The following is a 19,017-nucleotide window of genomic DNA, read 5'->3' on the forward strand; positions in this document are numbered from 1 at the left end:
TCAAGTTTTTTAGTTTTTTATATATATTAAAAGTCATCATTATTTCCTATACGTCAGAGAAGAAAGAGTCTACTTATCAATATCCGAAATTTCCTCTTCTGATAATTCCAGCTCATCTAGTAGAACCTGAACTGAACTAGATCCCATAATTTCTTCGCTTTCAAACTCGGACTCAATTTCATCTATTAATTTCATCTATTACAGCTGTGACTATATGCTGCTTGGATTTATTAGCTGCAAATCGCGCAGCTAGTATTAGTCTTTGTGGATCGTGAGAATTAGCGGAACTAATATATGAAATTTCCCGCCTTTTGGACCTAGCAGATTTCTCTTTAAAATCCAGTGGCTTTCGACCAGAACTCAATTCTTTTCCATTTTTATTTTTGTCAAAATTAAAAAATTCCGAATATAGCCAGTCTTTATTTTTTGACTCAAACCTGTCCAGTTTTCTACAAGCTTCTTCATATTTAAGCTTATACTTTGATTTCAAAGTACGTAATGCTACTTGAAAACGAAGTAACTCGCTTTTACTCAAATCTGATTTTTTTTTTGCTATATTTAACTAATATGTGATCAATTTGATCATTTTTCGGTGATTCCGAAAGTAAATCAATTACTTCTTTCCGTGTGACTACCATATTGAATACCAAAAATGCAATCGAAAATGCAAAAAAACCACGACCCTCAAACAATACGGTAAAAAATTGACACCAAAATTTTTTTTCCGTACCTACTATCAGAGAGTTAATGTCAGATTTCCGACAAGTTTATGAAAATGCGCAAAATGGCGCATATACAATTCGTAAATTACACTATTCCGAAGAACTTGGCATAAAATTTAGCCCATTTAATAGCGGAACATTGGGGAACATTGTAATAGAAGTTACTCAAAACTAGCGAAATCGAAGGATTCCCTCATAAGATTTAGTGAAAAAAGTACAAACATAATAGAAATGTCAAAATTTTCAATGCATATATACTTTTTAGTATGAGCTGAAGATAAAAAAATAGTACAAGAAAGTTTTAATTCGGAATTTTTATTGAAAAAATGAATAAGGAGTGCGTTATGACTTTTTTTCATTTCGAACACAATTTTCAACTTTAAACGTACTTTGAAAAAAAAAATTGTGAATAAAAAATGTTTATATTACAATATTTTGTGTGAAAATATATATAGATCAAGATAGGGTTGGGTACATTTTATTAAAATTACTTTTAAAAAATTGTATTTTGGCCACGCAAACGGGGTTCCTGGCCCAATGTGCGTTAGTGTAAGCCTGATTTTTAATTATTAATCAATAATAATTAGCTTGTCCCGTGCTGCCATTAAAAACATAACTCAATATCAATTTCAGAGCCAAAACGTCAGATTGCTGGATGTTCATTGCCCTTGCAATAGCCTCTTTTTGATAATCCACTATTCGACTTGTGTAATTTAATTTTTTTATTTATTTTTTTTTTAATAAGTAAATTGACTTAAAAAATACAGGATTGGATTTAAAATTAAGGCCAAACCCTGTATCACCGGACAAGGAATACATGTGATTTAATAGGTCTTACAAAGAAGCTTTTGATCCAAAATCAAAGCCAACGCCTTTTTAGCGGAGGATCGCAAAGGCGGTACCACGGGATAGTTTATCATTTTGCGAATAGAGACGGATTTTCCAGGGTTTAACGCAAAAAATCTTAATAGGACAGCAAGAGCAACAATATTCCTTTATGTTTTTGTCCCGTGGAGAGGTCGGCTACTTTCCTTTCTTTGAGATCTTTTACCATTTATATTGAATTTCATTTTTGACGTTCAACTCCTTTGGCTTCTTCTCTAGTTAAATTAAGGCTCATTTAACCTTCCATCCAATTCGAATATCTGTTTTTAAAGGCATCCAATTTTCTATAGCATTTTTGCAAATTTCGCTATGAATGTGCAGAGAAAGTTTTGGCTTTATTGTTTAAATAAAGAGCATTGTTTTTTTCTAAAACGCTGTCATAAATATTTTTTTTATATAAAAATGTACAATTTGTCACAAAAGTGTTTTCGCATGAACTTTTTCTTATATTTTTCCCAATTTTATTAATATAAATCAACTATGAAATAAGTTTTGAACAAATTTTTTTATTATTTTATATTCTACATTTATTTCTTAATAGTATTCAAAAAACAAAACTTAAATTCTTCAATTAACAAAAAACATATAACAAAAACAAAAAAAGTCTCCCTAAAGCCCACTGTCACAAAAGTGTTTTCGTTTTTACCATCTCTGCTGTTTCTCGTCTTTCGCATATGCTTGTACCGTTATAACGGTAGTTTTTCTGCGAATAGATGAAATTAATGTGCATTTCGAGCATTTCGTGGTCATTTTTTGGTTATATGCAGACGGAGACAGTCGAGAAATTAAATGTTTTACAATGCCAGGAAAACGAGTGTCGTTCGATGTAACACAACTGGTGTATTACAACCATAACAATGGAAAAACCACTGCAGAACTTGCAAATATGTTCAAGCTGCATATACGCACTGTCCAAAATATAATAAGTCGCGCAAAAAATGAAAATAGACTCGAAAATAAACCAGTAAATGGTCGGCCGAGTAAGCTCTCTGACAGAGTAATTCGTCTTATTATGAGGAAGGTGGACCAGAACCCCATGATCTCGACAAGACAACTGGCGGCTGAGGTGAGAGAGGAATGTGGAGTGGATGTTTCTCATGAAACTATTCGAAGGACAATTAAAAGCAATAATTTTACATCCCGGGTAGCTAGGAAGAAACCTTTGCTATCAAAGGCAAATGTTGAGAAGCGCCTTTCTTTTGCAACAATTCTTGTAAATGAACCCCAAACTTATTGGAACGACGTTATTTTTTGTGACGAGTCGAAAATAATGTTATTTTATAACTTGGGACCCAACCGAGTGTGGCGAAAGCCGTTGACAGCTCTAAACAATAAAAACATAATACCGACAGTAAAATTCGGCAAATTGTCCGTCATGGTGTGGGGGTGCATCTCCATCAAAGGTGTCGGCGATTTGGTTTTTATTGAAAGTACAATGGATGCTAATCAATATCTAGATATTTTAAAAACCAATTTAGTAAATAGCGCGAAAAAATTTGGATTTGGACAGAGCTTTAAGTTTTACCAAGACAACGACCCAAAGCATAAAGCTCAGAATGTACGACTATGGACACTGTATAATTGCGGTAAAGTGATCGACACTCCTGCCCAGAGCCCGGATATTAACCCCATAGAGAATGTGTGGGCGTTTTTAAAGAAGAAGGTAGCAAAAAGACATCCCACATCCCGACCAATGCTAAAAGCAGTCATTTTGGAAGAGTGGAATCAGATCCCACTGGATTATATAGAAAAATTAATAAATTCGATGAATTCACGACTAACATCTGTTATTAAGGCCAAAGGTCATCATACAAAATATTAATTTCTTCTAATTATAAGTCTAGCTTTAAAATATCACCGATATGTTAAAAACGAAAACACTTTTGTGACAGTGGGCTTTAGGGAGACTTTTTTTGTTTTTGTTATATGTTTTTTGTTAATTGAAGAATTTAAGTTTTGTTTTTTGAATACTATTAAGAAATAAATGTAGAATATAAAATAATAAAAAAATTTGTTCAAAACTTATTTCATAGTTGTTTTATATTAATAAAATTGGGAAAAATATAAGAAAAAGTTCGTGCGAAAACACTTTTGTGACAAATTGTATATGGCATTTCGTTTCTCGCAAAATCTCCCTTGCTTACGACCCACTTCTAGCAGTTCAGCATTGCTGTTCAAGATGTTATTTCCTATTAATTTAAATTGAGCAAAAAAAATCGCAAAAAACGCACAATGAGCTTACATATCACTCACTGATACAACTTGAACCTTTCTCTAAAATCCTTTTATAAAACTCAACTTTCTTTCCAAAAGTGACAAATTGATAAAAAAATACTTTTTCGAACTGAAAGTAAGACCGTTTTGTTAAATTGTTGTTATATTTTATATGTTTTAAGAGCTAGAAATTAAGAAGTTATATAAAATAACAGCTAATAAAGTATACTACTTTCTGTAAAAAAAATTGATTTCCTATTTATTTTTTTTAACACCTTTTTTAAAAGCCAAAATTAGCGAACATGTTTGTAAGCAGACTTTTTCTGGCAAGTCTAAGGATTACTTAGTTGTTTATTAATATACATATGTAAATATATGTACATTCTTTATATTGTAATAATTATTAATGGTTGAATTGCAATCTGCAAGGGTATATAAATATCGGCGTGCCGAAGTTAGCTTTCCTTCTATTGACTTATAATATTGACTCTATCGAGGTCACGATCAGCTTCTTTTAAATATTCTTAATGGATTTTCAGTACAGAGACGGCTTATGATTTATATAAATTCTAAATTTATTTTCAGCTAAAATCTTTTAACAGGGCACTACTGTGTATAAATATTATAGAATATGCATATATTTCTTTTGACAAATATATTCCCCATTTTAAATGGGATTAATGAATGGTCAAGGCATTTTTCCCTGGTCGGCGTCAGCGTTGCCACTCGATAGCATTCCAATTGGATTTTTAGGAATGCTCAAATTGTAACAGTTGTTGACTTTCTGTTCTTGTTTTTGTTGTCTTGCAGCACCCGTCTCTTCTTTTGTGGTGTGTTTCTTGTTGTTGGATAGTGTTGAGCTCTTCTACTTGTTGTTGTTGTAATCCGCCATGAGCTTCTGCACTAAATGCTGCCCGCAAATGCGTGATATGAGCTCTTTTACCGTAAAATCTGGCGTTTTTGAAAGATCGTATCCGGTGGGAAAAAATGAGAATTCATTTTAAATGTACACCTGTGTTCACTGGAATAGCAGTGCGACTATAAAAAGTTTTTTTCACATTTCTTTTTCTTTGTTGATCTATTGCACTTGGTTTTTGAATAATGGAACAAAGAGAAATCTTTGGTTCTGAAAAAGTCGATGTAATGCCATGGCCAGCACAGTCCCCGGGTATATATCCTATTGAAAACTTATGGGGGGATTTGAAGCGCTACGTCTCAAAGGAGTCCCCGACTTCTAAGACGCAGCTTGGGCAACTTGTGCAGGAGGCATGCAACCAGATTCCCCTCAAGCGTTGCCAAGATTTGGTGGACTCCATGCCAAGTAAGTGTGAGGATGTAATAGCTATTAAAGGCCACACAACAAAATATTAAACCATAACCGAACTGTATTATGGTAAAATGAGGTTATTTATAAGATATATTGATGTTTATAACATTTAATTTTGAAATTCTTTACTTTGACTGCTATTTCAATTAACAGCATCTCCTTAACGAACTCAACCCTGATAATTTAGAAACACAAAATTTAATAATACCCAAAATGTACATAAATAAAATTTACCAACTAAGTAGCCTAAATACAGCGAACAATATGTTATTAAACTAATAGACTTTAATATCGTTAACCTTAAAAGCCGAAGACCTTGCTGCCAGCGCTTTACCAACTAAGTTAGTCTAGTTTTGCAAACTTCTCTATCTTTAATAATAAATAAATATTTTTTGTTTTTTATTAGCAATATCTTCTTTAATGCATAAGTGACCCAAATGAAATACTTGTTGTACTATTTATAATTAAATACACTAAGCCTTTATGAAAAAACTTCTTATTAAAGTTTCTTAAACGTGCAGGTTCTAAGCACTGCTATTTTGGTGAACACAGCTGTATTTGTTTTTTTTTTTTTTGTTTTCAAGTAACCATACGAGCCGATGCTTCATGCTGATAAGGTTCGCATTGAGCACCCAAGGGTCCTAGCTTCTTCGATGTACTATGGGGCGAAAGACCACTTTTTCTGGCCAAAACACATTTTTTAAAAGTAGTTAAACTAAATTTTCTTTGACCGGAATGTATTAATATAAAATCAATCTGCAATGTAATGTACAAGAAATTTTAAGAGAGCGCGCCACTTACGGATTTTTTGAACAATAAGAACATTAAATGCAAAAAGTTTATACCATTTTTGAGTAACCTTAAGTATGGATTTAGTGCTTAATTAAGACTGCTTAATTCACCTTTTTAAATTCGTTATGCACGCAGACTATAAATGCCAAGTACAAAAATCTACAAAAATTAAGCAAAATGATAAAAGAATAGTCGCTAAAAGAAAAGAATATGTCACTGAAGGTTGATCAACCTAAAGATGGTGGATTTCGCAGCACAAATAATGGAAATACCGCTCGTCGTGCTTTCAGTGACCCAATTAATTTGTGATTAATGTCAAATCTAAAGCTCCAAAACTGATAACCCTTTTCGTAGTGGATCATAACCCAAAGAAAAATATGGTTAATATAATTGTCGGTCCATAAATTTGTAGTAAGTGATGTCTTTCCTTGACTTACAACTTGTTTTTGCTCTGTGTTGAGATGTTTCTTTTGTGCCGGCGATGAATGAGTGGTTCGACTGAAGCCCCTCGAAGAATTAACCCATTGAATAGAAATGTTGCCAGATTAATGAAGCTCCTTTTTTACTGATAATAATAGAAAGATCAGTGATCGTACGTTCAAAACAATGGCTTTAAGGAATACTTTAGTGTCCCGAGTTGTTTTTTTGGCGTAATGTATTATGTTATTTTACTGGATGGAATAAAAAATTTGATGTTGATCAAATGTTAACACGGTTAACATATCTACTACAATATAAATTTTAGATTAATACGTCCAAAGACCGCAAAGTAATGTAAAATTTAATTTACCTATGCATACATAATATATTTTTAGTTTGACAAATCCATTTACATTTTTTTATCATTCCTATAAAAGCTATTCCTACGTAGTGGCTCTGGCAGCACCCGCGGCTTATTCGGTTAATTTACAGAGGCCCTAGGCGCCACCGGGGGCGATCCCTGGAACCTTTAAAAACTCCACGTCGCATCCGCGGCTCATGACTGCGATGGTATTGTTTTTTTATTTTTCATGTCTGAGCACCAAATAAGTCAGAAACTATATATTGTTTGGAAGATTTAATACACAGATAGCAACTGATTTTGCAATATTCTCATCTTAAGATATGTCTACAAACCTCTTCAACAGTTAACAATTTTTTAAATCAGACTTTACCCGTTAAACTAATTTATTTAAAATTTAAGTTTGATTTTCGAAATAAACTCTGTGGAAACTTCGCTTGGTGGGAGAACCCCGGTTTATGATCTCAAATAAATGCATTTTTAGTTCTGGTATTACATGGCAAACCAGGTGAATTTAAAACAGAGCATGAAATACTAAAGACACCCGTCCAAATATATGAAAGCCAACCCTCACAATGGTTCCTTTGGTAATTTTACGGTGTACTGTTACTGTATACGTTAACAGAATGTTATCAAAATCGGTTGAGGACCTACAAAATTTTCAGGAAAGCTTTTCAACATTTTTTAGCAACGAGTTTTTCGTTGGTAATTTTAAACAACTGAAAACAAAATTCATCCAAACCGGTCCAGCCATTTTTAACTGATGTGAGAGAGAGTGTCAGAAACTGACTCAATTCTTATATACATAAATAGATATACTATTACTACTATTATTCTAGTAAAGGTACCCATGAAACTGTATTGTCGTCTTCCCTTACGACTCATCTGCAGATTCAACTTCACAAGTCAACAGCTGGCTGACTTCTACTGGCGAAGCATATTTCTTGTGTTTCTGGATCCGCTTTTTTTAAATTCAAGGATGAGATTATGGGGTCGGAAGTATCCATTGCTTTGTGGAAAACGTCTGAAAGGTTGTTAATTCGGTTGTTTTTCCTTGCTTGGTGGAGCCTGTCGGATTTATATATTTTACTTCTGGATTCAGCTGCTTTTTCACCAAAATAACCGACTGGAAGGAGTGCTTTTCAATATAAGTCTTGATTTTGTCAATTTATTTGGGACCTGACATGATAATGATATAAGTATATTCCTCATTTCTAAAATAAGCTTTGTATCGACACCAGTTAACTTAAAATTTCAGAGACAGCAATTCACAAAATATTCGCTGAATATATATATATTTTTTTTTTGCAACACAATATTTTTATAGTCTTGTCTTGAAATTTGCCATTTCTTCACATCCCATTTATACCCAGCATAAAGTACGAATTTATAAAACGTAATCCAACAATTTTATGGATTTAAACCGTGTTTTAGATTATGGACAATGGGAACAAATTTAATGCACTTAAAATTTTTGTTACCAAGAAAATCTTAAGGTAAGATTTTGTTTTTTATTAGGGCATTAAGCACTTTGCCATCAATTACAGTCAAATACAAGATGAACCTTACATTTATATGATACATTGCCTTTCATTGAGATTTACTTTAATAGAATTTAATGCAGTAATTTCCCTTTCTACAAAACCGTATACTCCGCGGAGTTTGATTGTTTCACAATATATTGCCGGACGAATCGATCAAACGAAGATGCATAACTGTCGTGGCAAAAAGTGAAGTCTTTATCTTGAGACTGGCAGTTAGTGTAAGGATGATTATTAATTATTAATTAATAATAATAAGCTTGTCCAGTGTTGCGATCAAAAACATAACTCAATATCAATTTCAGAGCCAAAACGTCAGATTGCTGGATGTTCATTGCCCTTGCAATAGCCTCTTTTTGATAATCCACTATTCGACTTGTTGGGTGATTAGATTTTATTGTATTTAATAAGCGAAGAAACAGTACAACAAATTTACTTTTACAATTAATGATTGGATTTAAAATTAAGGCCAAACCCAGAATCACCGTACAAGGAATACATGTGATTTAATAGGTCTTACAAAGAAGCTTTTGATCCAAAATCAAAGCCAACGCCTTTTCAGCGGAGGATCGCAAAGGCGGTACCACGGGCTTGTTTATCATTTTGCGAATAGTGACGTATTTTCCAGGGTTTAACGCAAAAAATCTTAATAGGACAGCAAGAGCAACAATATTCCTTTATGTTTTTGTCCCGTGGAGAGGTCGGCTACTTTCCTTTCTTTGAGATCTTTTACCTTTTTATTGAATTTCATTTTTGGACGTCCAACTTCTTTGGCTTCTTCTCTAGTTAAATTAAGGCTCATTTAACCTTCCATCCAATTCGAATATATGTTTTTTAAAGGCATCCAATTTTCTATAGCATTTTTGCAAATTTCGCCATAGTTTGCAGAGAAAGTTTCAGCTTTATCGTTTAAATAAAGAGAATTTTTTTTTGAGAAATACGAACGAAACACGCAACAAATTAGTATCAACACATAGTACTAACCTGAAAAATTAATATACATTTTGAATTTGATTATTTAATGATTTTCTGTCAGAGATATGCCAATTTGAAACTGCACCGCAAAGTCAACCTTTAAGACACCCCGTGGGGTTCGCTTGCAACAGCTGACTTTAACAGCTGTTATTTTAACACTGAACTGCTAAGTTAACATTTTAGGTATATAACATAGCAGTTTGATCATTTCTTAACATGGTATCATGGAAAATAGGGAAATTTGCATACTCGCGAAAAATGAGTTTTGGCCACGAAAACGGGTCAAATTCCTCATAGTGCAGTGGGGTAAAGTGGGGTAGTCCTTTCAAATACAACTTCCTCTGTATCTGATTTGGTTAATACTATAGAAGCTAAGCTACCTTCATTAAAAAACCATTTTTTTTTTGTTAAAAGGCCCCAGCAAAAATATTTTGAAGAAAGAAAAGCAAACATAAAGGCATTTGAACTAGTTCTTCAAATTTTTTTTGCTGAAAACAACAGGTAACAATTTTCACTTGCGTTGCATGGTTGGCTGCTGCCTCGCGGTCGTTTTCAATAATAAGCGATAAACTCTCTGATAATAAGCACGATGTCTTCATTTTTGTATTAAAACTTATAATTGAAATTGAGGAAGTGTGAGTGCGCACAATTTAAAAATAAATACATTTTAAGCAGCTTGACTGATATCTTAAAACGCATTGGATGTGCAAAGATTGAATGGAATATTTTTGCTAGTTCTGACGGAAAGGGAGCTGTTGCCGGAGTTGGAGCAGTGATTAAAAGGAAAGTCTGGCAAATAACGTAATCCAAAGCCGTTTTAATTCCCGATGCGTTCTCTTTTTATCAATGTGCTCAAAGCAACATAAGTGGAGTGACAATATATTTGATGTCCTCTGCAGAAATTGAAAATTTGTCATTATTTTATAAGTTGGAAGAAAAATGGAAGGATGTGCAAAGCATACCTAGTATAAGTTCTCTCTAGGATACTGGAAAGAGTGTTTTTGAACAGATCATTGCCGGTAATGGGCGAGGCTGGTCTGATCCCTGATCACCAGTTTGGCCTCAGACGCTGCCACGGGACCCCAGAGCAAGGCCACAGAGTAGTGCAACATATCTTGAACGCCTTCGAAAACAGGAAATAAAGCAAGCTTTTGATCGGGTCTGGCACCCTGAATGAGAGAAGTTTGTGCTGGTGTTCCACAAGGAAGCGTTCTTGGTCCGCTAATATACAACGCGAACACGGCCCGGTTTTACCGAGCCCAAACCTGATGACAGCAACAAAAGCCGATGATACTGCTTTTTTCGCGGTAGCAGACTCCCCTGATAATGCAAGAACAACTCGATCTGCTATGTTAAAAATCAAATATTTATTGTCAACCTTCTAGACAACAGCGATCGGACTAGGAGGCTGCCGAGGATCCAACCCCTGGACCTCTCCTGTCAATACATTATGTGGAACTATGTTCAAAATGAAATAATTATTGTCAAGTCGAATTAAAAAATTTAATGATTGTCCGGGGTGGACAGTTTTAAATAAATCCTTACAGTAGCGCAGAAAAAAATCAAATACAATATAAATTCTTAAATAATACGTTGAAAAACCACAAAGTAATGTAAAATTGCATTTACCTATGCATACATATAATATTTTCTGTTTGACAATTACAATTCCTATAAAATTATTCCTATATAAGGTTTTTCGTACTAAGTGGCTCTGCCAGCGCCCGCGGCTCATTCGGTTATCCGTGGAACCTAAAAAAAAATACGTCGCACCCGCGGTTCATGACCGCCATAATAATGTTTTTTTTTCATGTCTGACCACCAAGATTTAATTAACAGAAAGCAACTGATTTTCCAATATTCGCATCTTAAGTTACAGTGTGCCACTAAAGTGATGTGTCAGCAAAAAATGCCCGTCTGAGACTTAACTTTGCTAAAGCGTACAAGAATCATCCTGTCGAATTCTGGAGAAATGATATCTTTGCCGATGAGTCAAAGTATAACATATTTGGATCAGATGGCCGTTTTAAGGTTTGGCGGCGACCTGGAGATGCCTATAAACCAAAAAACACAATTAAAACAGTAAAGCACGGTGGAGGAGGAGTCATGGTATGGGGTTGTATGGGCTCTGCAGGCGTCGGAAACATGGAATTTCTTGAGGGAATAATGGACCATAAAATGTATATTAAGATTCTTGAAAGAAATTTAAAGAAAAGCGCAGAAAAGCTTGGAATCAAGGAGTCTTTTTATTTCTACCACGATAATGACCCGAAACACACGGCCTTAAACACTCGCCTCTGGTTGCTGTACAATGCTCGGCGACAGATTAATCCTCCTCCGCAGAGTCCCGACCTCAACCCTATAGAGCACGTATGGAATCAGTTAGAAAAAACATTCGAGGTCGCGAAATTCGTAATAAATCTGACTTAAAGGCAGCGTTACAAGAGGAGTGGAACAAAATGGACAAATCATATTTAGAAAAATTAGTTTCATCCATGCCAAGACGACTTAAGGAAGTGATTAAAATGAAGGGATACCCTACAAAATATTAAATTTAATTTAAATTGCTAAATTAACTAATAAGCTAACCTTAATCGCGGTGTATCATGACTTTTGTGGAATAAAAAGTTACGCATTTTTTAGTAATTTGTAAGTAAACTAAAAGAAAAAGTTGTAATTTTTATTTGTAATAATATTAAGGAAACTAAAACAAACAACATGCCATTTTTATTTATTCCAATTCAAGTTTAATAAGGGGGTATTTTTTAAGTTTAGTTAAATTTGTCTGCTGTATCATCACTTTAGTGGCACACTGTATGTCTACAAACCCTCTTGAGCAGTCCACAAATTTTTTAAATTAGACATTACGTGTTAGACTAATTTATTTGGAGGGGTAAAATGTAAGTTTAATAAGATAATGTTTTTTTTAAATGAGTTTCGAAAAAGACTGCCAACTTCGCTTGGTGGGAGAATAAAGTTATAAGATCAGTTAGTCCAAAACAAAATACTGCTCTTAAGAATTTGTAATATTTTTATTAGGATCGTTTGCAATATGCGACAATACGTTTTTCTCATCGTGTTTTGGGAATCGTTTCCCCTTAATTTATCAGCAGAAAAGTTCAATTTATATATATATTGGTTTTATGAAATCTCGTCGCCTAATCTAGTCATTACGACTCAGCTCTAATTGCTGAATGAGGTCTTTGCAATCAAGGTAACTCTCTGGTTCCAAAGGGTTCTGGGAGGGTGCATAACCCCTTCTTCAGTTAGAACTTCAAATGCGGGTTTAAATTTGGGAGTCACATTAGGTGAAATTCGGCGCAAGATGTTCAGCAGCTCATTTAAAACAGAGCAGGAAATATTGAAGCCAACTGCCGAGCTTCCTGACGCAAAGATTTCCGCTTATACTCTGCTGAGTCTTTAGAAATGTCACGGTCATCGGTTGAGTATTAATTTTTATGAATATTTATTTGCGAATTGCGGCATGTGTGACCGTCCAAAAATAAGAAAATCAACCCTCACAATGGTTGCTTTGGAAATTTTACGCTGTAATGTTACTGTATACGTTAACAGAATGTTGTCAAAATATGTTGAGGCCCTAAAAAATTTTCAGGAATGTTTTTCAACATTTAATTGGTAATTATAAACAATTGAAACAGCTGTTCTCAACTAATGTGAGAACTTCAGAAATTGACACAATTTTTATAATATATGTACATATGTACATACATACATATGTATATAGATATACTACTATTATTCTAGTATAGGTACCCAAGAGACTGTTAATGGGTACTCGTAGCACCACCATTAACATGGGTACATCTAAACTATCCTTTCCAAGGAAACACTTTGTACCTAGCTCGCGGCAAACGATCTGGTGTCCATGGGTTCTGGGGAATAAGTCCCCAACAAAATAGGTCTCCAAAAATTTTATTGAATGAATCTACAACGATTTTTATGGAATTTGGGGTGTTGCAATATGTTGTTTAATTTTTGGAGAAAATATAGAAATATGTGACTTTCAAATAACTAAAATAAAATAAGAATATGTCATTGCGAGTATTACATTCGAATGAGTATCTATATAGTGGTCGTAGTAGGCTTTTGCTTTTGGAGTGGAGTCCCATGAAATTTGGCAAGTCATTCTAGAAATTTGCAAGTAGAGTTGTAGCATAGAGTCGTGATTTGTGATTCGAGTGAAGTGTTGAAACAAAAAGTTGTAAAGCAGTTGCAATTAGACCTTCAGAGAGAACACACCGCGCTTGGGAAAATTGTCGAGAATTTCAACGGACCTCCAACAAATACATTTTTGGAACAAGTTAAGAACAACATTTTGCCAAAAATACTTATTAAATTTCAATTTTGATATAAATGTGAAGTAAACGCGTTTATTTGTAGTCTTTAACCCTTGCAGAGTATTATAATTTAGGTCAGAAGTTTATAAGTGAAGGAGTCATCTCCGACCATATAAAGTATATATATTCTTGATCAGGATTAACAGCCGAGTCGATCTAGCCATGTCTGTGCGTCCCTCAGTTTAAAAGCTAACTGTGTCACTGGTGTATATGTCGGAATTTTTGCTTTTGGAGTGGACTCCAATGAAATTTGGCAAGTCATTCTAGAAATTTGCAAGTAGAGTTGTAGCATAGAGTTGATGTCGCCGAGTGTGATTTGTGATTGGAGTGAAGAGTTGAAACAGAAAGTTGTAAAGCAGTTCCAATTAGACCTTCAGAGAGAACACACCGGAACTCGCTGCGCTTGAGAAATTGGAGGAACAAGTTAAGAACACATTTTTTCCGTTAAAAATGTAGTTATTATTAATTTACATTGAAATAAGGTAAACACTTTTATTTTTAGTTTTTAAAATACTTATTGCAATTATGAGCTCTGCTCCGGTTTTCACTTTTTTTCGGTTTCGATTTACTAAATTTTTGCTATCGAAATGTTTAATTGTCTAATCTTTTATTACTGCTCAAACAGCTGACTTGTCTCTTTTGCTGGCCAACTGCAAACAACGTAAAACATGTGTTTTATATTTAAAATTGCTTACATTTTTATACCCTTACAGGGTATTGTACATAATTTCAGTCAGAAGCTTGCAACGCAGTAATGAAGACATTTCCGACCATAAATTACATATATGTTATATTTTTTATAAGCATCAACAGTCCGTCTGTTTCTACGCAAACTAGTCCCTCAGCTTTGAAGTTATCTAAATGAAACTTTGCAATTAGTCTTCTATATACCCTCACTCTTAAATATGTCGGAACGGGTCGGATCGGTCGTTTATATCATATAAAAAAATTATAATTTTTCAGGTTTCCACAGGAGTTTCATCAAATTTATTTAGCCATTTTAAATTCTAGAATTTCGATATTAATTTTATTAAAATTAAATTTATTAAAATTAAATTAAAAATCGGACTACTATATTTTATAGCTGCCGTACAAATACGATCTTTAGATATAAAACTGTTTGTTTTTTTTTTTTTTACATAAATATACCTAATTTATTTTTTATTGATTCCTATTAATCGAATTACAATCTGCAAGGGTATACAAACGTGCCGAAGTAAGCTTTTTTTTCTTGTCATATATGAATTTGAAAGCGCTGCCACATTTTACACAGTTCTTATTCCAGTGGTTCAAAAATGTGTAAATCCAGTTTTACCACTTAAGTAATTAAATTAAACAGCATTATTTATAAACTACTCTACTTTTAAATTATTAATGCACTATTTAACATTTTATAAGTGTTTTTAACTGGCTGTTTTGTGCCACTAACAGTGTGGCAGCCTTTACGATAACTTTTCGTGATGGACTTATCGACCCCTTGCGAAATCGAAAATTCTTAATGTCGACGGCAAATTTGTCAAATCTGGGGTGGGGCCAGAAATAATTTTTTTATAAAATACCTACGTGCCAGAATGATATTGTGGGAACAAAAATGTTCATGGTACATGCATACACACATCTTGTTGGATAGCTTAACGTTCTTGGGCCGACATTCATAAGAAGTTTTTTTTTACTTAATTGGTCATTACTATTTCGAAAACTTCTGAAACGGTCATTATCATGAATTGTTTTGAAAGTAGTTCTTCATTTAAAATGCACGTATCCGTTTTACTTGCAGACTGTACACCTATGTTTTCACGAGAAAAAATTTCTTAACTTTCAAAAGTTTACATTCAGATGTAGATTTCTCAACAAGAACTTCTATTGGAACTTACTTTCTATAGAGCTGCTTTAAAACTACAATTTTTTTATTCAGTTTTTGGGGTAAGGCAATTTCTACTTTTTTCAAAGCTTTCTTCTAAATATTTCTTGTAATTGACTGGATCCGCTTTTATTTTTTTGTAAATATATTGTTGTTATTGTTTTTTGGCATCTGGGTTAAATTTAAGCAAGTAATCAACAACAAATTGTTTAATATGTCCTACTTGCGATCGCGAACGGTACAATGTCTAAAAAACTATCTTCTGGACTTAATCACAATAATGTTTTTTTTTTTCTTTTTAATAACCAAAAATAGGCTCTATATTTAAGCACAAATGTTTAAACGAATATTTCGACTGCTTATCGAGTAATGAAGAAAAGACAGTAGGTGAAAGAAACCAAAAAAAATAACAGTTAGTGAATGAATTCCTTATCTCTGCTTATACAGGGATAGTCAAAAGTATTTACACAAATTCACAATTTATTATTTAGTTTTTATTAATTATTTTCACCACCAAAATTATTTTTGTTATTACATAAATTATTATTTATTGCATAAATTGATCTATTAAAAGCAAAAGAAAATATGTCTATTTATTTTGGATATAGCTTAATAAACTCAATTCCAAACTATTAAAAATCTTCATCAATACCTAAGCAATTTTTTTTAACTATAAAGTAACTTATGAGATTGTCACAAAATTTTTTTTTTTAATTTTAATAGCATTAAAATTAAGTCGAAAACAAATTATGTGTAAATATTACACCGTAGGTGCATCTATTCTTTTACTTATAGCACTTTTCTATGAACCGTTAACTTTCGAATTCCTTTTTGGCTCGCTTCTGCATAGGTCAACAACAACAAGAATTAGAACTAAAAGAAATTTGGCTATGAAAATGGTCGAAGTGTAAATACTTTTGGCTACCTTTGTAGTTTATTGTTCATTTATTGTTGGTACAAATATCTGGAGACAAGAATGTAATCAAAAAACGAATATGAAATATATAAGAGAGACAAGCAAAGCCAACACTCAGAGTCGAGAAAAGTGCTAAAATCTTACCTGTGAGTTTTAGTTGAAATATTTCAAAACAAAAACAAAAATATGGCGTAAATTAATTATTTTCTTTAAATTTACACATTTCTTTAACAATTCAATTTCAGTTTAAGCATCCTGGTAAACCTTTTTCTGGAAATGCCCATATACTTTATAATTTATTAATTGTTAATGATGGAATTGCCATATGCAAGGGTATATTAACTTCGACGTGCTGAAGTTAGCTTTCCTTCATTTCTATTGAGGTCACATTTATCTACCATTTAACATTCTTCATGAGGTTTCAGTATAGAGACGCCTTATGATTTATATAAATTCCATTTATTTCCAGGTAAAGTCTTTTTCCAGGGCACTTCTTTGCACAAATAATTCTATGAAATTTGCCATATTTTTTTGGACAAATATATGTATATATTCCCCGTTTTAAATTGGAATAATGAAAAAGTCGACAAGTTTTGAGAATTTTGTTCGTAATTGAAATTCCCAAGCGGTAGCATTGGTTCGTGCACTTGCGAATGGAAAGTTGTGGAAAAGCTTTTTCTTTCTATTAACATATATCCCCTCTGTATCTGCATTAGCATCTTAGTTTTTTAGTTTGCATCTCACATATCTGAAATTTTTCTGTCAGGTGCAAAATTTAGTTGAATGCATCTACTTATTTTCAATAAAATAAATACGTGAGGAAAAATATAAATACAAAACTTATAAAATTAAATCTGGAAAAAAATTAATTAAAAAACAATAGTCACCGATTCTGTCACAAAAACCTAAAAGTATTTCATTTTATTCTTGCAAAATAAATTCTTGTAGTTGGTTTCCTTTTTGCAACTCCGTAAAGGTACATTTTAAAAATTGGTTTGAGTTGACATTAAAGGAAGCTATTTAATATATTCAGTATTCACAGTGTTTTAAAATAATTACCTTTAAAATTTTCCCCTATTTATACGCTCTCTCTCTCTCTATCTCTCTTGCTGTACTATTCTCTTTTCTTATTTGGAGTTTATGGGTTTTTCCTGCGGTTTCCTATTTGGCCTCGCTCGCATTTTTCACTCTCATTTTCCATCTTGCCAGCCAGCAGCCGAGCCGAACCGAGGAAAACCGATCGATTGGCAGAGTGATTCTCTCGAGCTTTTCCTCGTTTTTCTCCCACACACGTGAAAATTCCATGAGTCTGAAAGCGACTGAACTGTAGGCAGAGGAAAAGTCAAAGATCGAAATGGAAAGTAAAAGAAAACATTAACCGGACAGCCGTCAATGCAAATAGACGTGATCGGAAAGCGGGAAATATAAAAAAAGCTGGAAAATTCGCCACCTCCAAGCACCTATTCGTCGCACTCGAATAGGAATTAACGGTAGCGAATAAATTTTCCAAAGTGAAATTGCGTAGTCAATGGTGAATAGTTGACAAGATAATGATCCATAAAATGAACTCGAAATGAATTCATAACCAACGCGAGAATTACCGTATATAATAACGAATAATCCAGATGAAAACAAATGAACCTTGATATATATATTTTTTTTTTCGGTCTGCGGTGCTCTGTGTGTAATATTTACTCGTGTCGTTTTTTTTCTATTTATTTTCTGTTGTTATTTTGGATTCGTTGTGGTCTTGGGCTAAACTAATTTTAGCGTTTGTAAATGCAGTCAATTGCAGGCGGAAAAGAGAAAAAACGAGCAAATACCTGCAATGCTCGCTCAGTGAATCAATTGCGGATTGTAAAAGGGAATTTTATAAACAAAACGCATAATTTTCTTTAAAATAATCGAACACTCGAATAGCGTAGTAAACATGCCGGAGATCCTGAATGCCATGGAAATGGAGGCGCCTTCGGAAATTGTGGAAATCTGTAAGTGTTTTCTATGTACTCCGCAGAATCTTGAGTTTACTAAAACTAATGTTCGTTTTTAAAACCCTTCAAAGGTGTTATGATTTTAGAAAGCCAAAAAAAAAAATTTTGTTTTCAAAAATTAAGAAGACCTCTAGTGCTTTTCAAGTATGATTGTTGATTAAATGTTTACACGACTAATGATTCGGTATTGAAATCATGTTCAACTTAAGCTCATATTCTCTTAATATACTTTTAGCTAAGAGGAATAGAAATATTATATTCAAGTCCTAAATAATAGATTTATTTACTACTTACATACTTATTTAAAAAAATGGTTATGTAATCCTATGAATACAGATTATTAGAAAACTTCTTTCACAACGAAGGCGAAGAGGAACAAAATCTTTACAGAATGAATTCTTGTGAAATGAATCAACTATTTCTGTAAAATGAATTACAGTACAGTACATCTGCAGAACATGTAGTTTGTTTTTGTCAGTCATCAATTGTAAACAATTTTAATTGATTAGATTTACTGTACAAACCTTTATTGAGTGCATACTAACTATGTGCACTACCTAAGATTAAAAAGATTGTAAATTTTAAATAAATTATGGTAACTTTATAATAATATAATATATATAAACATATTCTTGGTCAGTGTAATAAGACGAG

At 33.1% G+C, this 19,017-nt stretch overlaps 1 protein-coding gene across 2 annotated transcripts in view; it reads left to right on the forward strand.

Moving 5' to 3' along the window:
- The first annotated feature begins 17,745 nt into the window (after window positions 1-17,745).
- Window positions 17,746-19,017, forward strand: part of LOC147643105 (uncharacterized) — an 80,931-nt gene continuing 79,659 nt past the window's right edge. For both annotated transcript variants that reach the window (XM_086836684.1, XM_086836685.1), the window contains exon 1: window positions 17,746-18,360. In XM_086836684.1, the coding sequence (XP_086692810.1) occupies window positions 18,303-18,360 (58 nt within the window). In that variant the 5' untranslated portion in view covers window positions 17,746-18,302. The remainder of the gene's footprint in view (window positions 18,361-19,017) is intronic.

Source organism: Drosophila serrata, unplaced genomic scaffold (genome assembly GCF_035046125.1).
Source record: "Drosophila serrata isolate PLE 108 unplaced genomic scaffold, ASM3504612v1 contig_293, whole genome shotgun sequence".
Classification (NCBI taxonomy): domain Eukaryota; kingdom Metazoa; phylum Arthropoda; class Insecta; order Diptera; family Drosophilidae; genus Drosophila; species Drosophila serrata.